This window comes from Bombina bombina, chromosome 12 (assembly GCF_027579735.1).
Source record: "Bombina bombina isolate aBomBom1 chromosome 12, aBomBom1.pri, whole genome shotgun sequence".
Classification (NCBI taxonomy): Eukaryota; Metazoa; Chordata; class Amphibia; order Anura; family Bombinatoridae; genus Bombina; species Bombina bombina.
In genome coordinates, this window is record NC_069510.1 from 127816899 (window position 1) to 127844761 (window position 27863).

At 39.9% G+C, this 27863-nt stretch overlaps 1 protein-coding gene across 1 annotated transcript in view; it reads left to right on the plus strand.

The window, feature by feature from the left end:
- The window catches only part of HMCN2 (hemicentin 2), a 542629-nt gene that overhangs the window by 173693 nt on the left and 341073 nt on the right, over window positions 1-27863 (plus strand). The window contains exons 8-13 of the mRNA XM_053695481.1: window positions 6076-6182; window positions 21889-22009; window positions 23337-23600; window positions 23870-24014; window positions 24126-24247; window positions 26598-26864. Of these exons, the coding sequence (XP_053551456.1) occupies window positions 6076-6182; window positions 21889-22009; window positions 23337-23600; window positions 23870-24014; window positions 24126-24247; window positions 26598-26864 (1026 nt within the window). The remainder of the gene's footprint in view (window positions 1-6075; window positions 6183-21888; window positions 22010-23336; window positions 23601-23869; window positions 24015-24125; window positions 24248-26597; window positions 26865-27863) is intronic.

Consider the following 27863-nt stretch of genomic DNA (forward strand, 5'->3'; position numbering starts at 1 on the left):
GCTAAGATTTCTATGATGATATGCGCTTCTCAGCATTGTTGAAGCCCGATTCCTCTCAGAGTACAGCGAATGTCAGAGGGACGTGAAGGGAGTATCACTTATTGAATACAATGATTTCCCTAACGGGGGTCTATTTCATAGGTTCTCTGTTATCGGTCGTAGAGATTCATCTCCTACCTCCCTTTTCAGATCGACGATATACTCTCAATTTACCATTACCTCTACTAATAACTGTTTTAGTACTGGTTTGGCTATCTGCTATATTGGATGGGTGTTTTTTGGTAAGTATGTTTTTTATTACTTAAGACACCTCAGCTATGGTTTGGCACTTTATGCATTTATATAAAGTTCAAAATATATGTATTGTACTTATATTTGCCATGAGTCAGGTTCATGTATTTCCTTCTGCAGACTGTCAGTTTCATATTTGGGGAATATAAACATTTTAAGAATTTTTTTTCTTACCTGGGGTTTAGTCTTTTTTTCAATTGACTACTTCTTGCTATTGCGGGTATTAGGCCCGTGGGTGCGTCAAATGCTAAACTTTATTGCGTCATTCTTGGTACGAAAATATTTTTGGCGCGAAAAAATACGTTTATGACGCAACTTCGTCATTTCCGGCGTCATACGTGACGCAGAGAACTTTCACACGGCGGCGTCATTAGTGATGCGAGTGTGTCATTTCCGGTTATTTTTGGCGCTAAAAAAGTTTACGTTACTTTGTGCGTCGTACTTGGCGCCAAACTTTTTCATTATTTCAATACCCCATTGATGTTTGCCTCTTGCTTTTTTCTCTATCAGAGGCCTATGCTTTTGCATTTTTTCCCATTCCTGAAACTGTCATATAAGGAAATAGATCATTTTGCTTTATATGTTGTTTTTTCTCTTACATTGAGCAAGATGTCCCAATCTGATCCTGTCTCAGAAGTTTCTGCTGGAACATTGCTGCCTGACGTCGGTTCTACCAAAGCTAAGTGCATTTGTTGTAAAATTGTAGAAATTATTTCACCGAATGTCATTTGTAATAGTTGTCATGATAAACTTTTACATGCAGATAGTGTGTCCATCAGTAATAGTACATTGCCGGTTGCAGTTCCTTCAACTTCTAATGTACATGATATACCTGTAAATTTTAAAGAATTTGTTTCTGATTCTATTCTGAAGGCTTTGTCTGCATTTCCACCTTCTAATAAACGTAAAAGGTCTTTTAAAACTTCTCACTTAGCTGATGAAATTTCAAATGACCAACAACATAATAATTTATCCTCTTCTGACGAGGATCTATCTGAGACAGATGATCCTTCCTCATACATTGACACTGACAAATCTACTTATTTATTTAAAATAGAGTATATGTGTTCTTTATTAAAAGAAGTGTTAATTACTTTGGATATTGAGGTAACCAGTCCTATTGACGTTCAGTCTAATAAACGTTTAAATGCTGTTTTTAAACCTCCTGTGGTTTCTCCAGGGGTTTTTCCTATTCCTGAGGCTATTTCTGATATGATTTCTAGGGAATGGAATAAGTCAGGTACTTCTTTTATTCCTTCTTCAAGGTTTAAAAAATTGTATCCTTTACCAGCAAAATCTATAGAGTTTGTGGAAAAAAATCCACAAAGTTGATAGGGCTATTTCTACTCTTGCTAAACGTACCACTATTCCTATGGAAGATAGTACTTCCTTTAAGGATCCTTTAGATAGGAAGCTTGAATCTTATCTAAGCTAGGCCTATTTATATTCAGGTCATCTTCTCAGACCTGCTAATTCTTTGGCTGATGTTGCGGCTGCATCAACTTTCTGGTTGGAGAATTTAGCGCAACAAGAATTGGATTCTGACATATCTAGCATTATTCGCTTACTGCAACATGCTAATCATTTTCTTTGTGATGCCATTTTTGATATTATCAAAATTGATGTTAGATCCATGTCTTTAGCTGTATTAGCTAGAAGAGCTTTGTCGCTTAAATCTTGAAATGCTGATATGACATCTAAATCTAGATTACTATCTCTTTCTTTCCAAGGTAATAATTTATTTGGTTCTCAGTTGGATTCTATTATTTCAACTATCACTGGAGGAAAATGAGTTTTTCTGCCTCAGGATAAAAAACCTAAGGGTAAATCTAAGGCTTCTAACCGTTTTCGTTCCTTTCGTCAGAATAAGGAACAAAAACTCAATCCTCCTCTCAAGGAATCTGCTTCCAATTGGAAGCCTTCCTCAAATTGGAATAAATCCAAGCCATTTAGGAAACCAAAGTCAGCCCCTAAGTCCGCATGAAGGTGCGGCCCTCATTCCAGCTCAGCTGGTATGGGGCCGATTAAGGTTGTTCAAGGATTTTTGGATAAAATCTGTCCAAAATCATTGGATTCAGAACATTGTCTCTCAAGGGTATCGAATAGGATTCAAAGTAAGACCTCCTGTGAGAAGATTTTTTCTCTCACGTATCTCTGTAAATCCAGTAAAAGCTCAGGCTTTTCTGAAGTGTGTTTCAGACCTGGAGTCTTCAGGGGTAATCATGCCAGTTTCTCCTCAGGAACAAGGTTTGGGGTTTTATTCAAACCTATTGATTGTACCAAAGAAAGAAAATTTATTCAGACCAGTTCTGGATCTGAAAATTTTGAATCATTATGTAAGAGTACCAACTTTCAAGATGGTGACTATAAGGACTATTCTGCCTTTTGTTCAGCAAGGACATAATATGTCCACAATAGACTTGCAGGATGCATACCTTCATATTCCGATTCATCCAGAACACTATCAGTTTCTGAGATTCTCTTTTCTAGACAAGCATTACCAATTTGTTGCTTTTCCATTTGGCCTAGCAACAGCTCCAAGAATCTTTTCAAAGGTTCTGGGTGCCCTTCTATCTGTAATCAGAGAACAGGGTATTGCAGTGTTTCCCTATTTGGATGATATCTTGGTACTAGCTCAGTCTTTACGTACTGCAGAATCTCACACGAATCAACTAGTGTTGTTTCTTCGGAAACATGGTTGGAGGATCAATTTACCAAAAAGTTTCTTGATTCCTCAAACAAGGGTCACCTTTTTAGGCTTCCAGATGGATTCAGTGTCCATGACTCTGTCTCTAACAGACAAGAGACGTTTAAAATTGGTCGCAGCATGCCGGCACCTTCAGTATCAGTCATTCCCTTCAGTGGCTATGTGCATGGAAGTTTTAGGTCTCATAACTGCAGCATCGGACGCGATCCCCTTTGCTCGTTTTCACATGAGACTTCTACAGCTTTGCATGCTGAATCAAAGGTGCAGGGATTATACAAATATATCACAATTAATATCCTTGAATCCCAATGTACGACACTCTCTGACATAGTGGATAGATCACCATCGTTTGGTTCAAGGGGCTTCTTTTGTTCGGCCAACCTGGACTGTGATCTCAACAGATGCAAGTCTTTCAGGTTGGGGAGCTGTTTGGGGATCTCTGACAGCACAAGGGGTTTGGAAATCTCAAGAGGCGAGATTACCAATAAATATTTTAGAACTCTGTGCAATTCTCAGGGCTCTTCAGTTCTGGCCTCTTCTAAAGAGAGAACCGTTTATTTGTTTTCAGACGGACAATATCACAACTGTGGCTTATGTCAATCATCAGGGTGGGACTCACAGTCCCCAAGCTATGAAAGAAGTATCTCGGATACTTGCTTGGGCGGAATCCAGCTCCTGTCTAATCTCTGCGGTTCATATCCCAGGTGTAGACAGTTGGGAGGCGGATTATCTCAGCCGCCAGACTTTACATCCAGGGGAGTGGTCTCTCCATCCAGATGTGTTTTCTCAGATTGTTCAGATGTGGGGTCTTCCAGAGATAGATCTCATGGCCTCTCATCTAAACAAGAAACTTCCCAGATACCTGTCCAGGTCCAGGGATGTTCAGGCGGAAGCAGTAGATGCGCTGACACTTCCTTGGTGTTATCATCCTGTTTACATCTTCCCGCCTCTAGTTCTCCTTCCAAGAGTGATCTCCAAAATCATCATGGAACAGTCTTTTATGTTGCTGGTGGCTCCAGCATGGCCACACAGGTTTTGGTATGCGGATCTGGTTCGGATGTCCAGTTGCCCGCCTTGGCCACTTCCGTTATGGCCGGACCTACTATCTCAAGGTCCGTTTTTCCTTTAGGATCTCAAATCATTAAATTTGAAGGTATGGAAATTGAACGCTTAGTTCTAAGTCATAGAGGTTTCTGTGACTCAGTGATTAATACTATGTTACAAGCTTGTAAATCTGTCTCTAGAAAGATTTATTATAGAGTTTGGAAGACTTACATTTCATGGTGTTCTTCTCATAAATTCTCCTGGCATTCTTTTAGGATTCCTAGAATTTTACAGTTCCTTCAGGATGGTTTGGATAAGGGTTTGTCTGCAAGTTCCTTGAAAGGACAAATATCTGCTCTTTCTGTTTTATTTCACAGAAAGATTGCCATACCTCCTGATATACACTGTTTTGTACAGGCTTTAATTCGGATTAAGCCTGTCATTAAGTCAATTTCTCCTCCTTGGAGTCTTAATTTGGTTCTGAAGGCTTTACAGGCTCCTCCATTTGAACCTATGCATTCTTTAGATATTAAACTACTTTCTTGGAAAGTGTTGTTTCTTTTGGCCATCTCTTCTGCTAGAAGAGTTTCTGAGTTATCTGCTCTTTCTTGTGAGTCTCCTTTTCTGATTTTTCATTGGGATAAGGCAGTTTTGCGGACTTCTTTTCAATTTTTACCTAAGGTTGTGAATTCTAACAACATTAGTAGAGAAATTGTTGTCCCTTCCTTGTGTCCTAATCCTAAGAATTCTTTGGAAAGATCCTTACATTCTTTGGATGTGGTAAGAGCTTTGAAATATTATCTGGAAGCTACTAAAGATTTCAGGAAAACTTCCAGTCTATTTGTTTTATTTTCTGGTCCTAGGAAAGGTCAGAAGGCTTCTGCTATTTCCTTGGCTTCTTGGTTGAAACTTTTGATTCATCAAGCTTATTTGGAGTCGGGTCAGGCCCCGCCTCAGAGAATTACAGCTCATTCTACTAGATCAGTCTCCACTTCGTGGGCTTTTAAGAATTAAGCTTCAGTTGATCAGATTTGCAAAGCGGCAACTTGCTCCTCTTTGCATACATTTACTAAATTCTACCGTTTTGATGTATTTGCTTCTTCGGAAGCAGTTTTTGGTAGAAAAGTTCTTAAAGGCAGCTGTTTCAGTTTGATTCTTCTGCTTTTGATTTAAGTTTTTTTCTTTCAAAAATGAAAATAAACTTTTTTTTTTGGGTTGTGGATTAATTTTTTCAGCGGAATATGGCTGTTTTTATTTTTATTCCCTCCCTCTCTAGTGACTCTTGAGTGGAAGACTCCACATCTTGGGTATTGATATCCCATATGTCACTAGCTTATGGACTCTTGCCAATTACATGAAAGAAAACATAATTTATGTAAGAACTTACCTGATAAATTCATTTCTTTCATATTGGCAAGAGTCCATGAGGCCCACCCTTTTTATGGTGGTTATGATTTTTTGTATAAAGCACAATTATTTCCAAATTTCCTTTGTTGATGCTTTCTACTCCTTTCTTTATCACCCCACTGCTTGGCTATTCGTTAAACTGAATTGTGGGTGTGGTGAGGGGTGTATTTATAGGCATTTTGAGGTTTGGGAAACTTTGCCCCTCCTGGTAGGATTGTATATCCCATATGTCACTAGCTCATGGACTCTTGCCAATATGAAAGAAATGAATTTATTAGGTAAGTTCTTACATAAATTATGTTTTATCATTGCACTATAGCTTATATAATACCCAACTGCACAGATGCATTATGGGGATATAGCTGAACACATCTGAAGAAACAATGATAAGAGAAGTGTTTAGGCACCAATCAGCAGCTAGTTCGGTACATCCTATGCATACCTAGGTATCATTTACACTAAGGATACCCAATGAATAAAGTACATTGAAAAGTCACATAAAATGACATGTTCTATCTGACCCATGACTTTCAAATCTTCTCTTCTTCCTGCTCTTTTTCCTCTCCTGCCTATGTCCCTTCCAGTCTACCTGTGTTCTGAATAACAAGCTGTTCCTCTTTTTATAGGCAGAGTGTTCTCTATTAATCACGGACTGGAGGAGCTGCTCAACATTCCCAATTCTGCTCTCATTGTGGGACTCAAGCCAACAACACCTGGGGTCTGGACTATCAAGGTATAGAGACGTCTTATTTCACTGGTCCTTATTATATTAAAAGGGCATTGGTTATTTTTTATACACACAGGTGAAACTCGAAAAATTAGAATATCGTGCAAAAGTTAATTTATTTCACTAATGCAACTTAAAAGGTGAAACTAATATATGAGATATTTTAGATAAAGAGATGTGTGCACTCTACTGTTGAAATAAATATAGACAACCAGGTGCCTGCAGTCATTAAACAATATTCAAAATAAAATAATAAAGAGAAGACATAACCATTATTATCTGTAGTTATGTAAAAGAATGACAAGGCGGCACTCAAAGGTCAAGGAAAATAAGTGGTTTATTTTACTCAATCACTATACTTCAGGGACATCAATTGACCCCAAACTATTATGTGCAATTAAAAAGAGGAAATTAACATTACCAGGCCTGGTATTCTATACAATCTAAACACATAGTAACTATACATATCAAGAAAGCACAACAGTGTAACAACACGCTTCCTTAGTATAATTATGACTAAGCGTTATGTAGGATTATGTTGCAACAATATAGCCATTAATTATTGAGAAACAAATGTCCCAAAAACTGGAGCACTTAGTGTGTATAACACGCTCCAAAAAGAATGGATCAGTTGCCACAAAAGAGTTCCAATGTTCCTGTATGAACCAGCTGATAACAAAAAAACAGCCTCACCACAGATTTGCAGTAAATTCCTTTAGCTTGCTGGATTCGTTTCCACCAGATCCGTCACAGAAGGCTGCACTCTTACAGCAGCGGACTCCGGTATATCCATGGCACAATAGACCTCCTCTTTAACATTGCACCTTGACGATTGCAAGAAGGAAGCTTTTGGAACCAAGGCTGCTGTTGTACGCGCTGGTAAAACAACTTCACAAGGAACACGGTACTTCCATTACCCACTGCCAGGTAAGTATTCCTCCACTTCAAAAGTTAAGTGAAGCCCTAAGGTCAGCCCACAAAGGGGAGGGGCGAAACGCGTCATGCCTGACGTTCATGAGAGCGGCAACTTTTGAAGTGGAGGAATACTTACCTGGCATTGGGTAATGGAAGTACCGTGTTCCTTGTGAAGCAAGATAGTTCAAGACGTGATTTGTCATAATTGTGATAATTATGGCTTACAGCTCATGAAAACCCCAAATACACAGTCTCAGAAAATTAGAAAATATTGAAAAGGTGCAATATTCTAGGCTCAAAGTGTCCCACTCTAATCAGCTAATTAAGCCATAACACCTGCAAAGGGTTCCTGAGCCTTTAAATGATCTCTCAGTCTGGTTCAGTAGGAATCACAATCATGGGAAAGACTGCTGGAGGAGGAGGGAAAGCCTCAAAAGCTAATTGCAAAAGAAGTTGGCTGTTCCCAAAGTGCTGTATCAAAGCACAATAATAGAAAGTTATGTGGAAGGGAAAAGTGTGGAAGAAAAAGGTGCACAAGCAGCAGGGATGACCGCAGCCTGGAGAGGATTGTCAGGAAAAGGCCATTCAAAGGTGTTGGGGCCACCACACACAGACGGATCCTGGACATGGGCTTAAAATGTCGTATTCCTCTTGTCAAGCCACTCCTGAACAACAAACAATGTCAGCAGCGTCTTACCTGGGCTAAAGAAAAACAGCCCTGGTCTGTTGCTCAGTGGTCCAAAGTCCTCTTTTCTGATGAGAGCAAATTTTGCATCTCATTTGGAAACCAAGGACCCAGAGTATGGAGGAAGAATGGAGAGGTACACATTGCAAGATGCTTGAAGTCCAGTGTGAAGTTTCCACAGTCTGTGTTAATTTTGGAGACATTTCATCTGCTGGTGTTGGCCCACTGTGCTTCATTAAGTCCAGGGTCAACCCAGCCGTCTACCAGGAGATTTTGGAGCACTTCATGCTTCCTTCCACAGACAAGCTCTGTGGGGAAGCTGACTTCATTTTCCAGCAGGACTTGGCACCTGCCCACACTGCCAAAAGCACCAAAACCTGGTTCAATGACCGTGGGATTACTGTGCTTGATTGGCCAGCAAACTTGCCTGACCTGAACCCCATATAGAATCTATGGGGCATTGCCAAGAGAAAGATGAGAGACATGAGACCGAACAATGCAGAAGAGCTGAAGGCCGATATTGAAGCATCCTGGTCTTCCATAACACCTCAGCAGTGCCACAGGCTGATAGCTTCCATGCCACGCCGCATTGAGGCAGTAATTGCTGCAAAAGGGACCCAAACCAAGTACTGAGTACATACAGTATGCATGCTTATACTTTTCAGAGGTCTGATATTGTTCTATGTACAATCCTTGTTTTATTGATTGCATGTAATATTCTAATTTTCTGAGATTGTGGATTTGGGGTTTTCATGAGCTGTAAGCCATAATCATCACAATTATGACAAATCACAGCTTGAACTATCTTGCTTTGCATGTAATGAGTCTATCTCGTATATTAGTTTCACCTTTTAAGTTGCATTCGTATAATAAATTAACTTTTGCACAATACAGGTGGCCCTCGTTTTACAACGGTTCAATTTACACCGTTTCAGAATAACAACCTTTTTTTCCAGTCATGTGACTGCTATTGAAAAGCATTGAGAAGCAGTGCATTTATTAAAATAGCCAGTAGCTGGAGCTGTCTGCTTGTGTTGCAGCAAACCAAGCAAGCTGAAATTAATCAGTTTAACCAGACATGAGCTAGTGAGCAGATTTCAAAGGAACAAGATCTTCCTGTCTATAACTCAGCCAGATTGGAATGCATAGAAATAACTGTTTGCAGAAAAATGCAAGTGAAGTCTGTGTTGTGTGATTATTTTATTAGGTTTATAATGCTGTTTAGCAAATGTTTTTGTTCATTTAACTTAGTTTAATGATATATTCTGTGTTGTGTGATTATGTTATTAGGTTTATAATGCTGTTTAGCATTTAAAGTCTTCATTTCAAAGCTTTTAAAATAATGTATTAGGTGTTACTTATGAACATTTTGAGAGGGGCCTGGAACCTATCTACCTCACTTCCCATTGACTTACAATATAAACTTGGTTTCAATTTACAACGGTTTTGATTTACAACCATTCCATCTGGAACCTAACCCCGGCGTAAACTGAGGGCTACCTGTATTCTAATTTCTCCTGTTAAGTGTAGTCAGTCCACGGGTCATCCATTACTTATGGGATTATATCTCCTCCCTAACAGGAAGTGCAAGAGGATCACCCAAGCAGAGCTGCCATATAGCTCCTCCCCTCTACGTCATACCCAGTCATTCTCTTGCACCTAACTAAAGATAGGACGTGTGAGAGGACTGTGGTGTATTAAACTTAGTTTTTATTACTTCAATCAAAAGTTTGTTATTTTAAAACGGCACCGGAGTGTGTTGTTTCTTCTCAGGCAGCATTAGAAGAAGAATCTGCCTGAGTTTTTTCTATGATCTTAGCGGTCGTAACTAAGATCCACTTGCTATTCTCGGCCATTCTGAGGAGTGAGGTAACTTCAGAACAGGGGATAGCATGCAGGGCACACCTGCAAAGAGGTATGTGCAGTAAATTATTTTCTAAGGAATGGAATTGACTGAGAAAATACTGCTAATACTGATGTAATGTAAGTGCAGCCTTAAATGCAGTAGTAGCGACTGGTATCAGGCTGATAAGTATGTATGTATACTCTGAGGTATTTCTGGGGAATGGAATTTCACTTAGAAAATACTGTCAATATTAAAGTAATATTTGAGCCCTCACTGCAGTGATAGCGATTTGCAGCAGGCTTATTAATAACACTTCACAATTTTCAATTATAAAACGTTTACTGGCATGTTAATCTTTTTTCTGAGGTACTTGGTGATAAAACTTATATGGCATAATTTTTACCACATGGCTGTCGTTTTTTCTGTTTAAAAACAGTTTACTGAGCTTCCCCACTGTTGTAATAGGAGTGGGAGGGGCCTATTTTAGCGCTTTATTGCGCAGTAAAAATTCAGTCACAGTTTTCCTTCCATGATCCAGGACGTTTCTGCAGAGCCCAGGGGTCTCCAAAACTAGTTTTTGAGGGAAGTAATCAGTCACAGCAGATCTGTGACAGTGTGTTTGACTGTGATATAAACGTTTATTTTTTTCAAATGTTATCCGTTTTGGGTATTAAGGGGTTAATCATCCTTTTGCTGTGGGTGCAATCCGTTGCTAAATTTATATATTTTCTGTAAAAATTTGGTTGTTTCTAACTAATTGGTTTATTGTTAATTCAACTGTATCACAATTTATGTTTTTCTTAAAGGCGCAGTAGCGTTTTTTATTGAGCTTGTAAATTTATTAAAAGTTTTTATTTTTTCCAAGCTTGCTAGTCTGTTTAAACATGTCTGACACAGATGAATCTGTTTGTTCATTATGTTCAAAAGCCAATGTGGAGCCCAATAGAAATTTGTGCACTCAGTGTATAGATGTCACTTTGAATAAAAGTCAAACTTTACATGTTAAGAAATTATCACCAGACAACGAGGGGGAAGTTATGCCGACTAACTCTCCTCACGTGTCAGTACCTTCGCCTCCCGCTCAGGAGATGCGTGATATTGTGGTGCCAAGTACATCAGGGCGGCCCATACAAATCACTTTGCAAGACATGGCTAATGTTATGACTGAAGTATTATCTAAATTACCAGAATTAAGAGGTAAACGCGATTACTCTGGGGTTAGAACAGAGCGCGCTGATAATAGTAGAGCCATGTCTGATACTGCGTCACAATTTGCAGAACATGAGGACGGAGAGCTTCATTCTGTGGGTGACGGGTCTGATCCAAGTAAACTGGATTCAGAGATTTCAAATTTTAAATTTAAGCTTGAGAACCTCCGGGTATTACTAGGGGAGGTATTAGCAGCTCTGAATGATTGTAACACTATTGCAATCCCAGAGAAAGTATGTAGGCTGGATAGATATTTTGCGGTACCGACGTGTACTGACGTTTTTCCTATACCTAAAAGGCTTACAGAAATTATTAGCAAGGAGTGGGATAGACCCGGTGTGCCATTTTCACCCCCTCCTATATTTAGAAAAATGTTTCCAATAGATGCCACTACACGGGACCTATGGCAGACGGTCCCTAAGGTGGAGGGAGCAGTTTCTACTCTGGCTAAGCGCACCACTATCCCGGTGGAGGATAGCTGTGCTTTTTCAGATCCAATGGATAAAAAGTTAGAGGGTTACCTTAAGAAAATGTTTGTTCAACAAGGTTTTATATTACAACCCCTTGCTTGCATCGCGCCTGTCACTGCTGTGGCGGCATTCTGGTTTGAGTCTCTGGAGGAGACCCTTAACACAGCTCCATTGGATGAGATTATAAACAAGCTTAAAGCCCTTAAGCTAGCTAATTCATTTATTGCTGATGCCGTAGTACACTTAACTAAACTTACGGCTAAGAACTCCGGATTCGCCATTCAAGCGCGCAGAGCGCTGTGGCTTAAATCCTGGTCAGCTGATGTGACTTCTAAATCTAAACTGCTTAATATTCCTTTCAAAGGGCAGACCTTATTCGGGCCCGGCTTGAAAGAAATTATCGCTGACATTACTGGAGGTAAGGGCCATGCTCTGCCTCAAGACAGGGCCAAACCAAAGGCTAAACAGTCTAATTTTCGTGCCTTTCGTAATTTCAAGGCAGGAGCAGCATCAACTTCCTCTGCTCCAAGACAGGAAGGAACTGTTGCTCGCTTCAGAACCTGCTGCTGCCCCTAGGACAGCATGAAGTGAGGGCCCCCTATCCGGAAGCGGATCTAGTGGGGGGCAGACTTTCTCTCTTTGCCCAGGCTTGGGCAAGAGATGTCCAGGATCCCTGGGCGTTGCAAATCATATCTCAGGGATATCTTCTGGACTTCAAAGCTTCTCCTCCACAAGGGAGATTTCATCTTTCAAGGTTGTCAGCAAACCAAATAAAGAAAGAGGCGTTTCTACGCTGTGTACAAGACCTCTTACTAATGGGGGTGGTCCAACCGGTTCCGCAGTCGGAACATGGGCAAGGATTCTATTCAAATCTGTTTGTGGTTCCCAAAAAAGAGGGAACCTTCAGACCAATCTTGGACTTAAAGATCCTAAACAAATTCTTAAGAGTTCCATCATTCAAAATGGAAACTATTCGAACCATCCTACCTATGATCCAAGAGGGTCAGTACATGACCACAGTGGATTTAAAGGATGCTTACCTTCACATACCGATTCACAAGGATCATTACCGGTATCTAAGATTTGCCTTCCTAGACAGGCATTACCAGTTTGTAGCTCTTCCCTTTGGGTTAGCTACGGCCCCAAGAATCTTTACAAAGGTTCTGGGCTCTCTTCTGGCGGTACTAAGACCGCGAGGCATAGCGGTGGCTCCGTACCTAGACGACATTCTGATACAAGCGTCAAGTTTCCAAACTGCCAAGTCTCATACAGAGATAGTTCTGGCATTTCTGAGGTCGCATGGGTGGAAGGTGAACATAGAAAAAAGTTCTCTATTGCCACTTACAAGAGTTCCCTTTCTAGGGACTCTTATAGATGCTGTAGAAATGAAAATCTACCTGACGGAGGCCAGGTTATCAAAACTTCTAAATGCTTGCCGTGTCCTTCATTCCATTCAACACCCATCAGTGGCTCAATACATGGAGGTAATCGGCTTAATGGTAGCGGCAATGGACATAGTGCCAATTATGCATGCTAGGTCAGTGGAATGGGGATTACTCAGATTTGTCCCCTCTGCTAAATCTGGATCAAGAGACCAGAGAGTCTCTTCTATGGTGGCTTTCTCGGCCACATCTGTCCAAGGGGATGCCCTTCCGCAGGCCAGATTGGACGATTGTAACAACAGACGCCAGCCTTCTAGGTTGGGGCGCAGTCTGGAATTCCCTGAAGGCTCAGGGTTCATGGACTCAGGAGGAGAGACTCCTTCCAATAAACATTCTAGAATTAAGAGCAATTTTCAATGCTCTTCTGGCTTGGCCTCAGTTAGCAACTCTGAGGTTCATCAGATTTCAGTCGGACAACATCACGACTGTGGCTTACATCAACCATCAAGGAGGAACCAGGAGTTCCCTAGCGATGTTGGAAGTCTCAAAGATAATTCGCTGGGCAGAGTCTCACTCTTTCCACCTATCAGCGATCCACATCCCAGGCGTGGAGAACTGGGAGGCGGATTTTCTAAGTCGCCAGACTTTTCATCCGGGGGAGTGGGAACTTCATCCGGAGGTCTTTGTCCAACTGATTCATCGTTGGGGCAAACCAGATCTGGATCTCATGGCTTCTCGCCAGAACGCCAAGGTTCCTTGTTACGGATCCAGGTCCAGGGACCCGAGAGCGGTGCTGATAGATGCTTTGACAGCACATTGGGTCTTCAACATGGCTTATGTGTTTCCACCATTCCCGATGCTTCCTCGATTGATTGCCAGGATCAAACAGGAGAGAGCATCAGTGATTCTAATAGCGCCTGCGTGGCCACGCAGGACCTGGTATGCAGATCTAGTGGACATGTCGTCCTGTCCACCATGGTCTCTGCCTCTGAGACAGGACCTTCTGATTCAGGGTCCTTTCAACCATCCAAATCTAGTTTCTCTGAGGCTTACTGCATGGAGATTGAACGCTTGATTCTATCAAAGCGTGGATTCTCGGAGTCGGTTATTGATACCTTAATACAGGCTAGGAAACCTGTTACCAGGAAAATTTACCATAAAATATGGCGTAAATATTTGCATTGGTGCGAATCCAAGAGTTACTCATGGAGTAAAGTTAGGATTCCTAGGATATTGTCTTTTCTACAGGAAGGTTTAGAAAAGGGTTTATCTGCTAGTTCGTTAAAGGGACAGATCTCAGCTCTGTCTATCCTTCTGCATAAACGTCTGGCAGAAGTTCCAGACGTTCAGGCTTTTTGTCAGGCTCTGGCTAGGATTAAGCCTGTGTTTAAGACTGTTGCTCCGCCGTGGAGCTTAAACTTGGTTCTTAAAGTTCTGCAAGGTGTTCCGTTTGAACCCTTTCATTCCATCGATATCAAGCTGTTATCTTGGAAGGTTCTGTTTTTGATGGCTATTTCCTCGGCTCGAAGAGTCTCTGAGTTATCGGCCTTACATTGTGATTCTCCTTATCTGATTTTTCATTCAGACAAGGTAGTTCTGCGTACTAAACCTGGGTTCTTACCTAAGGTAGTCTCTAACAAAAATATCAATCAAGAGATTGTTGTTCCATCATTGTGCCCTAACCCTTCTTCAAAGAAGGAACGACTTTTGCACAATCTGGACGTCGTCCGTGCCCTGAAATTTTATTTACAGGCAACTAAAGAATTTCGTCAAACTTCTTCCCTGTTTGTCGTTTACTCTGGACAGAGGAGAGGTCAAAAGGCTTCGGCTACCTCTCTCTCTTTTTGGCTTCGTAGCATAATACGTTTAGCCTATGAGACTGCTGGACAGCAGCCTCCTGAAAGGATTGCAGCTCATTCTACTAGAGCTGTGGCTTCCACTTGGGCCTTTAAGAATGAGGCCTCTGTTGAACAGATTTGGAAGGCTGCAACTTGGTCTTCACTTCACACTTTTTCAAAATTTTACAAATTTGACACTTTTGCTTCTTCGGAGGCTGTTTTTGGGAGAAAGGTTCTACAGGCAGTGGTTCCTTCTGTGTAAAGATCCTGCCTTGTCCCTCCCGTCATCCGTGTACTTAGCTTTGGTATTGGTATCCCAGAAGTAATGATGACCCGTGGACTGACTACACTTAACAGGAGAAAACATAATTTATGCTTACCTGATAAATTCCTTTCTCCTGTAGTGTAGTCAGTCCACGGCCCGCCCTGTTTTACGGCAGGTCTAAATTTTAATTAAACTCCAGTCACCACTGCACCCTATAGTTTCTCCTTTCTCGTATGGTTTCGGTCGAATGACTGGATATGACGTAGAGGGGAGGAGCTATATGGCAGCTCTGCTTGGGTGATCCTCTTGCACTTCCTGTTAGGGAGGAGATATAATCCCATAAGTAATGGATGACCCGTGGACTGACTACACTACAGGAGAAAGGAATTTATCAGGTAAGCATAAATTATGTTTTTTCGAGTTTCACCTGTATATGCATAATATTTATTAGCAATTCAATACAACACTAAAATATTGCCTTTAGAACTGTTCTTTTGTTAACAAAATCTGCACGGTTTACATAATTCAGGCAGTTCTGCGGATATGCCCGTAAAAGCCATATTGAGTATGTTTCACATGCGCTTATGGACCAATCTGAGCAAACACTGTAAAGATATACACTAACCTCTACAGGTACATGAATATTAGTAAAGTCTTTCTATGTCTTTATCCCATGCTGTCGCTATTAATACCCTATGGGCCATATTAGCTAAGCAATGACCTGACCTTACACCACAGTAGCTCTGTGCTGCACTTTATCTCTGACCACTTGGCATGAAGGAGTTGCTCTCCCCCTCTTCCAAGAGCGCGGTCCCTTTCATGTCTAGGGTAGGTTTTTTTGCCTGATTTTGTTTATTGTTTCTTGGTTTTGTTCCATTTCTCTCTGTCAGTTTTGTAAATACTGCAGACTGGCAGCTCGTTACCCTAATGAGCCCGAACCCCAGATATGAACACGTCATCCTGATTACCACACATAAATCTGAAGACGTTTGTTAACGTTAGAATTTCAGAATCAGAGCCTGGCTGCTGGTTGTTGTTTTTTATTTTCTTCTCTTTTATTTTATTGTTTAATTTTATGCATGTTAAAGGGACGTTATACTCAATCTTCTTTCTACTCTGCATATGAAAAATGTTTTTTTTTTTTTATCTTAAAGAGACATAGAAGTGCAAAACGAAAATGATCTAGGGCTAGATTACAAGTGGAGCGCTAATTTATTGCGTGCATATAAACGGACAGATCAACCCATTTACGGGCACGCAATAAATAACCAGCCATTACAAGGTTTTTTTTGTTTTGTTTTTTAAAAAAAAAGCAGTTATGAGGGGCTAAAGTTGGCGGGAGTGGGGTGTTAGAAAAAAAAATGGTACTGAAAAGGGACTTCGGTCGTGTTCACATTGCACCTCACTTGTAATACCAGTGCACATATTACTAAGTGGAGCACAAATATCGCTTTCGCTGAAGCGATATTTTGCGCTCCACTTATAATATAACTGTTGTTTATATATAGCTATGTGTTTAACTCTGTAAATGGGTTAAACACATAGGTAAAGCCAGATATAGAGCAGCAATGTACTAGTGGGAGCTAACTGAGCACTTAGTAGTGCATTGCTACCTAGGTATACTTTTCAGCTAACGATTTTTATAATCAACTTAAAGGTTCATAATAAACACTGCTAATCTTAAACTAGTAATTAAATATTATCGGCTAGATTAGCCGGTCCCAACGCTGCTTTTTAACGCCCGCTGGTATTACGAGTCTTGAAGTTACAGGCTCACCGCTCACTTTTTGGGCCAGACTCGGAAATACCGCAAATCCACTTACGTCAATTGCGTATCCTCTTTTTTTCAATGGGACTTGCATAACGCCGGTATTACGAGTCTGACAAAAATTGAGTGGTAGACCCTCTCCTGTCAAGCCTGGTACCGCATTTAAAAGTCAGTAGTTAAGAGTTTTACACTACAACGCTGTAGCATAAAACTCTTAACTAAAGTGCTAAAAAGTACACTAACACCCATAAACTACCTATTAACCCCTAAACCAAGGCCCCCCCACATCGCAAACACTTTTAAAAAAATTAACCCCTAATCTGCCGAACCGGACATCGCCACCACTTTAATAAATATATTAACCCCTAAACCACCGCACTCCCGCCTCGCAAACACTAGTTAAATTTTATTAACCTCTAATCTGCCGTCCCTAACATCGCCGACACCTACCTACATTTATTAACCCCTAATCTGCCGCCCCCAACATCGCCACCACTATATTAAATTTATTAACCCCTAAATCTAAGTCTAACCCTAACCCCCCCTAACTTAAATATAATTTAAATAAATCTAAATAAAATTACTATCATTAACTAAATTATTCCTATTTAAAACTAAATACTTACCTATAAAATAAACCCTAAGATAGCTACAATATAACTAATAGTTACATTGTAGCTAGCTTAGGGTTTATTTTTATTTTACAGGCAAGTTTGTATTTGTTTTAACTAGGTAGTACAAATTTAGAATATATTATACAGATTACAAAGTATTGTTTGAAATGTAAAAACCCCCCATTATAATGGCCCTTTAATTTTGATAATAGAAATACATTTAAAAGCCTCTCAAATTGCTGCTCTTTCTAAACATGGATATATGTCCCACAAAGTGTTAAATTATTAATGATAAGCAGAAGCACAACAAATGCTGTAGTGTGACAAACAAAGTAAAAACATACATCAAATTACATTTATCACACAATACAGAGCATATTTGACATAGAAAAAAAAAGTGCTCATGTGATATTAGCAAATATATAAAAAAGCCAAAAAGAATCCCAAACCTCCCTAGATATATGGCATAAACAGGGTCATCTCTCTTGGATAGGGCGCATTAACGCTATAAAAATGAATCTACGTCCTAAATACCTATATCTATTTCAGGTCCTCCCTATAGATTTCCCCCTCCAGTACCTGATTAAACAGCAACATATGTTTGAATTATTTATCTGGGCACAGAAAAGAGCTAGAGTAAATAGACACACATTGTACTTTAGTAGAGAGCATGGGGGTTTGGGGGTCCCAAATCTTATTGATTATTATAAATCAGTTCATATAGCTTGAATAATCGCTTGGAAACATTCCCAACCCAACAAACCCTGGGTGCACCTAGAATCCTTTTTATCTGGAGGACCTAACCTCGGCGATCTATGTTGGATCCCACCCAAAGCTTGACCCACTGAGGTCAGCACAAACTAATTTGTTGCATCCACATTGCGAATTTGGGACAACATTTTGACCTCCGTTAAATCAATCTCAAGCCAGATATCTCCCCTCATCCCCCTTCTTAATAACCCTCTTTTACTACAACCACAGGTTATAAGAAGACTATAGGAGGTTTACCCACAAATATTCTGGTACGCATAGTTCTAAACAAGGGTCAAATCCGTCCCCAAAAGGAGCTCTCCTTATTATAGGGCGCTCCATTCCACCTCTGGTTTCCCTACATACAAATTAGACACGCTATTTACAATAATTCTTTTAGATATAACCATACTAGGCTCCTCACTCCCCTGGAGATTCTTTGCACAACACCCTTAATAACTAGGTCACATATCTCCATAATATATAAGATACTAAGAGGCTCCTTTCCCACCAAAAAACCTTCCTATATATCGAAGTGGGAAAAAGAACTTGAGGTCACCCTGACAGAAGTTCAATGGACCCACGCGTTTAAGGAGACCAAAAAATCTTCTATGTCATTAGTCATAGGGGAACTGAACTATAAACTGCTATCCAGATGGTATTTAACCCCACACCGTCTTCATAGCATATTCCCAAACTCCTCCTCCCTGTGCTGGAGGCACCCTGTCCCACATCTGGTGGTCCTGCCCACTCCTACAAACCTGTAAACTCATTTAGTAACTTCTGGAACAAAGTTACTAAATGTATCAATAAGACCCTTGGAGTTTCAATTACACTTATACCTACCATAGTTTTACTTAACAATACACCCCCTATCCTCTGCATATACCGTAAAAAAACTGTTTCAATGCACGCTTAACTATGCCAAACGCTTAAAGGGACACTGAACCCAAATTTTTTCTTTCATGATTCAGATAGAGCGTGAAATTTTAATCAACTTTCTAATTTACTCCTAGTCTCAATATTTCTTCGTTCTCTTGCTATCTTTATTTTAAAAGCAGGAATGTAAATCTTAGCAGCCAGCCCATTTTAGGTTCAGCACCATGGATAGCGCTTGCTTATTGAAGGCTTACATTTACCCACCAATAAGCAAGTATAACCCAGGTTCTCAACCAAAAATGGGCCAGCTCCTATGCATCACATTCCTGCTTTTTAAATAAAGATAGCAAGAGAACGAAGAAAACTTGATAATAGGAGTAAATTAGAAAGTTGCTTAAAATTGCTGCTCTATTTGAATCATGAAAGAAAAAAATTGGGTTTAGTGTCCCTTTAATCCCCAGATTTTGGAAAAATGTCAAATTCCTAACTTTGATATGTGGATAAGAGAGATAGACCACGTTTTAGCTGTGGAAAAAATACACTACACCTCCACAGGTAAACAAGACTTTATTGCAGATATATTATCGATATGGGAACAGAGGGCGTCATAATTCACTATCAGTTGCTCAACTGCATGATTATAAGGTTTGGCAGATATAATAGACGGTTGGTTGGGATATATTGGTTCTCAGTAATATACCACATCTGTTAATCACAAATATAAATTGTGATGATATGAAATGTGTAACATGCAAAGACAGTCAAAGGTGGTTCTCAAGGATATTCGATCATCATTGGTCCCTGGTAAAAGACTTTTTCATTCTTCCGAATTATCTACTTGGACTTTCCAAACAATTAATTGTTCTAACAAACATTGCTATGTACTTTGCTGAATGCTTGTTCCTTTTTTAACTAGTCTTGGTTGGTTGGAAATTTTTTTATGTATCTTTGCATTTTCTGTATACCTGTTTAAAACAATAATAAAAACAGTTAATTTAAAAAAACAAACAAAAAAACAACTCATAACTAAAATGTCACCAAGTACACTAACACCCATAAACTACCTATTAACCCCTAAACCGAGGCTCTCCCGCGTCGCAAAACACTATATTAAAGTTAATAACCCCTAATCTGCCGCTCCCGACATCGCCGCCACTAATAAAGTTTATTAACCCCTATTCCGCCGCTCTTTGACGTCGCCGCCACTATAATAAAGTTATTAACCCCTAATCTGCCGTCCGCCCACATTGCCCCCACTATACTAAAGTTATTAACCCCTATTCCCCGCATCCCAACCTTGCCCACACTATAATAAAGATATTAACCCCTATTCCGCTGCTCCCTGACAACACCGACACTATAATAAACCTATTAACCCCTAAACCACAAGCCCCCCACACCGAAATATACTAAATTAAACTATTAACCCCTAAACCGCAAGCCCCCCACACCGAAATATACTAAATTAAACTATTAACCCCTAAACCGAAAGCCCCCCACATCGCAATAAACTAATTTAAACTAGTAACCCCTAAACCTAACGCCCCTAACTTTATATTAAAATTACAATTTCCCTATCTTAAATTAAATTAAAACTTACCTGTCAAATAAAAAAAAAAACCTAAGTCTAAACTAACAATAAAACTAATATAACTATTAAACTCAAACTACCAATTAAACAAAACTAAAATACTCATTAAAAAAAATCCTAACACTAATATAAACATTACAAAGTATTTAAAGTATCTTGTGCATTGCCGCCCCCTGCAGATTCGAAGCCAATCGGCCGCTAGTAGGTTGTGTCAATCAGTCTGATTGTATGAGATTGGGCGGATTGATGTCCACAGCCTCAGAGCAGGCTTTAAGGAGCATCGGTCTTAAGACCACTGCTTCATAACTGCTGTTTGAAACAGGGACATCAGGGTCCATTCGGCTCTTGATAAATCGGCCCCTAGATCTCTGGTTAATTTTCTAAAAGTGCCTCAGATGCCCTCAACATAGAGGGCATTATAGTTTTTATTAAAAAAAAGTTTACTTTTTTTTTAATGAAAAAAAAAAAACTGCACTAAGCAGTTTTGGGGCTTTAAAGTTAAAGGGGCCTATTTATTATGGTGCGAGCGGACATGATCCGATATAGCAGATCATGTCCGCTGCACATCGATAAATGCCGACAGCATACGCTCTCGGCATTTATCATTGCACCAGCAGTTCTTGTGAATATATATTTAAAAATGCTGCCCATTTCTGCACTACTTACCCCCTTCGCTGTGCCAGTTTCTGATGCCGTCTCTGATGGCATCAGAATGAGTCTCCCTTAGGAACCTATGAAAGCGCACTCTTGTGAGCTCAATGCAAACGCAAGCTTGAGTTCACATTGCAATTTACTTGTAATACCAGCACACATTGCACGCAAACGATATTTAGCACTCCACTTGTAATCTGACCCTAAATGTTTTATTAGCATTTTAAACAATTATTGTTTTAGCAACAGGCTCTTTCTATTCTAAAGGAGTCTAGGTACACACCACCTGAAAATCATCTTGTTTACCTTTATTGTAGCCAATAAGAGGCCAAATGTAAATAAGTTTATGATCTGTGCTAGGTAATTACTGTGTATTATATATCATAATTATTATTTTTTTCTCAACCTTTGAAATACATCACCTTTCACTGTTTAATACAGAAACTGCTGGCTTCAACCCTTTGATGACAGGGTCAATTTGTCTACATCATGCACGCAATCGCAAGATTTCAATGATTGGATTGGGTCAGGGGGGCATCCCTATGACGCTAGGCACGCCCTCCAGACCATGATTTCATCCTGGAAGCACTGTTGGCTTCAGGACGTTCTATTTCATCCTAACGGCGCTAAAGCCCCCTGTAGTTAGGACGGAATAGAACGTTGTAACAGCCTTAAAAGGTTAATACAATTTTCTGAGTGCATTAATTGTTCCCTTCCATGGCTACAACCAAGAGAAGGAACCACAATCTACAAATGACAATCCCAGTAAACTTGAGAACATATAGATGTAAATAACTCAGGCCATATAGGATGCAAATGCCTCATTTTATTGTGCGTTTCCCAATACAGATCTTCAGCACAGGACGTCACACAGTGAGAGTGACTGGGGTCAGCACCTTGGATTTCCGAGCAGCTTTCTCCACAATGACTGTGATGGACCCTTCTCAAGTCATTGAACGCCCCATGCAAGGTAATCACTATGAAGAAATAGCTGACTGTCTTATGTTTTTTTCTCCCAACAAAATGGTAGTCAAAAGCTTGTTGACATCTTTACTTCTCTGAAGTGTAAGAACATATAGCACGAGAGTGCACACGTATGTAAAAATCATGTACATAAAAATCATGTCACTCTCACTGTATCTACAGATATTCATGACAAACAGACATACGGAGAAGCTAAAAAGATGTAATGATAGAATGATCTAAAGCTCTCTGCTCTGGCAAGATTATCTAAGAAGTCTCGTCAGTACTGTGAGGTCCCTTAAAGGGACATGAAACCCAAAATGTTTCTTTCATGATTCTGATAGAGAATATGATTTTTAACAACTTTCCAATTTACTTCTATTATTTAATTTGCTTTCTTCTCTTGTTATCCTTTGCTGAAAGGTTTATTTATTAAAGATCAGGAGCGGCAAAGAACCTAGGTTCTAGTTGCTGATTGGTGGATGGCATGGACGCATATATATTTATATATACTGATTGTCATTGGCTCATGCATGTGTTTAATCAGCTACCAGAAGTGCATTGCTGCTCATTGAACAAAGCATACCAAGAGAACGAAGAAAAATTGTTAATAGGAGTAAATTAGAAAGTTGCTTAAAATTTCCTGCTCTATCTGAATCATGAAAGCAAAATGTTGTGTTTCATATCCCTTTAATTAGCTTTAGAGTTGTATATCTTGCTATGCAGGGTCTGGATGTGAAAAAGAGACGCATATATTAGAATATAATGTCCACACAAAAAAGTCCCCCTACCTGCAACTTTATGATCATCAAGCCCTTAGTTCTGTCAGCCTACATCCTGAAGAAGCAGTTTGTAGGCTGCCAAAACCACACGGTATGTAGTTTACAATGTGTGTGTGTGGGGGGTATATTATTATTATCGGTAATTTATAAAGCGCAGCAGATTACGCAGCGCTATACAAAGAATAAAAATATTACAGAGATACAGTAATACACAAACAGGTACAGTAGGGGCAAATAACATTTGTAGGTGCAGTCATTGAGTTATACAAAAGGAGAGGATATAATCATTATATTTATATTGTTGAATAACTTTAGCTTGGATGATTGGGTTATAATCAACTATGTGTTCAACAACAACCCTGAGAAACAAAAATCTAAAAATAGACATCATATAATAATCTTGAGGTGGATAGAACAAACAAACAAATACAGGGACAAAATAACATGACATAATTAATAATATAAAACCATTAAAAAATCATTTAAACTCACATCATGTTTTGTAAATGGCTTCTTAACTTGTATCTAAGGAACATTTTCCATCTTCCACAGGAGTTCCAATCTCTGCTCTGATAAATTGTTCTGGGCTGTCTCCACCGGGCCAACTGGATTCTTTGGACCTTTTGCGTGTCTCAGGAGAAAGCCTTGTCTCTTTACCAGTCCAGCGGTTTCCTTACAAACGCACCAAGCAGCTGTGGGTTGCTCCTCACTTCCAGGCACCCAGGGAAAGCTTCTTTATGAAGGTTAATGGCACTGACCGCGGCGGGCACCAATTCCAACGTCTTTCCAATGTGGCATACACCAGTATATTACCAGGTTAGCGGCTGGGGGTATCTGTCTATGTAACCTGTCAGCATGTCAATATTAATCTTTATTTTTTGTTCTTAATAGGAGCGTATATCTCAGAGCAAACATTTTTAGAGTGTGTGCCTAAATTGGCGATAATTTTCTAAAACAAATCTGTGTGCAATTACAACCAAAAGAAAGTTTTGCGTACCACACTTCTGGAATATTTATTTAAGGTTTTATAGTTATCACAAAATGTTTTTGGGTGTGGTTAAGTTAACCCTTTTTTGTCCCTGCAGCTACACCTACTGTGATAATGTCACCTCAAATACAGGGCTTTCATAAGCTCCCACTGGTTATCACTTGTTCTGTGCGCAGTGATATCCCTTTCCGTCTTCGCTTTTCTCGTGATGGTGAGAAGCTGGGAGAAGAGCAACTGTTTACGTAAGTAGAATTGAACTGGTAGGGAGTGATAAAGCCTATGCTCTAGTTACCACCAAAGAGAAGAGGGTTGAGGTGTTGTAACTGTTTGTGTCTCGATGCCTTCATCTCCAGGGAATCTGCTAATGCTACCTGGGAAATACCATCGGCTTCAGCTCGTAACGAAGGTGTCTATATCTGCACGGCTATCAGCAAAGTGGGGGCTGGATATGCCCTTGCCAAGGTGTCTGTCGCAGGTGAGAGGGTACATGGTAAAACAATACTCTATTAGTACAAACTGTGCTACTTTATCATCCCTATATCAACAACACCATTAGAGAAGGAGAATCAGTTTGATGCAGAATTAGCAGAAGCCAGTATGTTTGGTACAGGTACGTTATACCCATCTTCAGATTTCCAGTCATTCTGTTACCTGCTGTTGTGCACGAGAAGCTTCACAATCCGACTCTGCTATATATCTGTCCCTAATTGGCTTTAGCAGAGATTATAAGATACGAACGACAAAACAAAGCTTATTTTGTTAAACTAATGACCGTGGCTAGCTTCCAGAAACAAGTGAGAATTGGCTCCTCCATAGGCAAGTGTTGGAGTTTGGCTCAGTTGTAACAATCATGGTGTAAATGCATTCTAAACATTTTCACTCATGTAATCTGTTCATTTATAACACAACTGCAATAAAATATGGTAATTCCAAGGGGTTTGCTTGTTCAGGTGCTGCATTGCAAAAGCTCTGTGTACACAATGTTTGTAAACCGTTTACTTAGCAACATTTACATTGTTTACCCTTTCTCCTTTCTTGTGTACAGTGAGCTACATATATGAATGAGCTCCTGCACTCATCAAGAAATCACTGTGTGGCATGTTGCAGGGGTAAAGGTATGCATGCCACAGACTACCCACAAGACTTTTTGTGGGCAGTGGAAAATATCAATTTAAAGGGAAAATAAATAAATAAAACAAGTAATTAAAGTATATTAAATCTCTTATGGAGAAATTATTATCCCTACACTACAACAAGCAATACCATGCTACACACTACAAAATGGAAAAATAAAAATCGAAAGAGGATATTGCAGACATACTAGTACCTACATTTACAAATTGGTTCATGTACATACAACTTACACACTTCCTTTCAACTCATCCTGATAAAACCAACATATATAGGACCCTTACCCCCTTCGAAAACCTTTGTTTTTTTATCACATCCACACACAGGTATCCTATCCAAAGTATATAAATTTCTCCAAACTCACCAAGAGGAAAATCCCCCTTCATATACTCAAAAATTTGAAACCGAAATAGGGGAGCAACAAAGACCACAATTCTGGAATACCATTTTCAATCAAATGAGTTCATCCTCATCTTCCATTTCAACTTTTGAGATGAATATGAAATTTCTATGCAGATGGCATTATGCTCCTGACAAACTAAATAAAATAAACTCTATATACCCTTCTGTGTCCTGGAGAGGATGCGACCAAAGAGATACATTTATACACATATGGTGGGAATGCTCAGTAGCCCAAAATGATTGGTCAGATATTAAAAAAGAAGTAGACAAAGCACTAGACACTTCTATACCCTTGAGTCCTTGGACCTTTCTTTTTAACCATCCTCCACCCATTAAATTCACCTTAAGGCTAAAATTATTCACGATCATGACAAACATGAAAAACAGACCTCCCAAATATACAATTTTGGAAAGACAGGGTCTCCAATCTCATACAAATGGGAAAATACCACTATACACAAAACAAAAAGCTAGATGATTTCCTCAGCCTCATATGGGAAGAGTACCTCAACATAACAAACCCTCGCACCAGGACACTAATGGTACACTATCCTCTTGAGTTACAAACAACAACGCACTAGTAGATTGAGCAAGAATGTACGCAAACATTTTTTTTTCACTAATAACTGTTAATACTACAGTATTCCTATGTTTATGTAAAACCACAAACCAAAGGCTACAGATAGATTTGTTCTTTTAGATAATGTTTTTGTTATATACGTTGTCTCTTTAATTACTCTGTAACAAAGATAAACCTTGCACTACTGTACCACAATAGGAGATGCGTCTCCACCCTTTGTAAAAAATCACTTAATCTCCAATAAAGCTGTTAAAAAAAAAGAAATCTCTGTCTATGGGGTTGATTTAATAAGCAGAGGATATTTTTATCTACTCCCGTAGTTTCCCGGCTCACCGTAAACAGAAGTTAAGCAGCTGCTCCTTAACTTCTCCGCCACCTGGGTGGGTGGCAGACTGCAATCATCCCAATACGATCAGGATTATTGACAGCCCCTGCTAGCGGCCGATTTGCCGCAAATGTGCCGGGGGCGGTATTGCACAAGCATTTCACAAAAAAAGCTTGTGCAATGTTAAATTCCAACATTGTATGCTCTCAGCATTTAGCGAATCATGTCCGCCCGGCATTTAATAAATTGACCCCAAAGTGTTTTACACCTCCTAACCCCTGTTGACTGATTAGTCTTTCATTATTCTAGTGGTTGTTTGATTTCTTAGCTTTTTGTTTGTATCTGTTTCTCTCGGTTTCCCTCACTGCACGTGATTTTTCATTACAGATCCCCCACCCACAATCTCTCTGTACCATAATATTACGGCCTCTCTGGGGGGCTTGGCTGTCCTGTCCTGTCATGTTCTTGGAGAGATTCGCTACAACCTCAGCTGGACCCATGACGGGAAACCATTAAGTGAAGGGAGACTACGCATTCTACCCAACTCTTCCTTGGAGATCCAGAACGTGCAGACCACAGATGCCGGAGCATACGAGTGCACGGCCAGCAATAGTCACGGCACAGCCACTGCAAGAGTCTGGCTTTTAGTACAGGGCAAGTTACAACTCCGATACCTCCATTTCATATCAACAAAACACCCTTTAATAGATTAAAATACACTAGCAACCGAATGAGCAGAATAAATATAAAATTATTCACAGTGATCATGGTTTTGGTCAGAGGAAAAACACAAAATATGGGTTTAGGTTGTCTAAAGTTACAATAGCTCTGTGTTCCCTTCATTTATGCTAATGTTTTAAAGATTTTGTTTAACAGATACTTAGGCACATGTCTTGAGCACTACATGACATTAAAGAGTGCTATAATCTAGTGTTCTTGCAAATGGATAACATTCTTGCAAAACTGCTGCCGTGCACGCTCCTAAGCTTTTTTTTCAACAGAAGATACCAAGAGAATGAAGAAAATATGATAATTAGAAGTAAATTAGAAAGTTGTTTAAAACTGCACACTCTATCTGACTCATGAAAGAACAAAATGTACGTTCATGTCCCTTTAATATAAAATATTGTTACTTTTTATTCACAGAAATAGCAAATTAGTAATCTGACAAAACATAGGGGTAGATTTATTATGCTGCAGATGCAGCTGTTTCCGCGCGAGCCTTCAGGCTCACCTGAAGAAGCAGCGGTCTGAGGTGGCGGATAGCAACCATCACGATCAGATACGATCGGGATGATTGACACCCCCTGCTAGCGGCCGATTGACCGCGAATGTTCAGAGAGTGGCATTGCAAAAACATTTCACTAGAAATGGTTGTGCAATGATAAATGCCAATAGCGTACGCTGTCTGCATTTAGTGATTTCAGGCGGACATTTTCGCTACAACGAATCATGTCCGACATTTCATAAATCTACCCCATAGGGGTAGATTTATTAATGTCTGGCGGACATGATCCGCTGTAGCATATCATGTCAGACAGACATCGCTGAATGCCGACAGCGATTTATCATTGCACAAGCAGTTCACCAGAAATGCTTGTGCAATGCCGCCTCCTGCAGATTTGCGGCCAATCAGCCGCTAGCAGGGGGTGT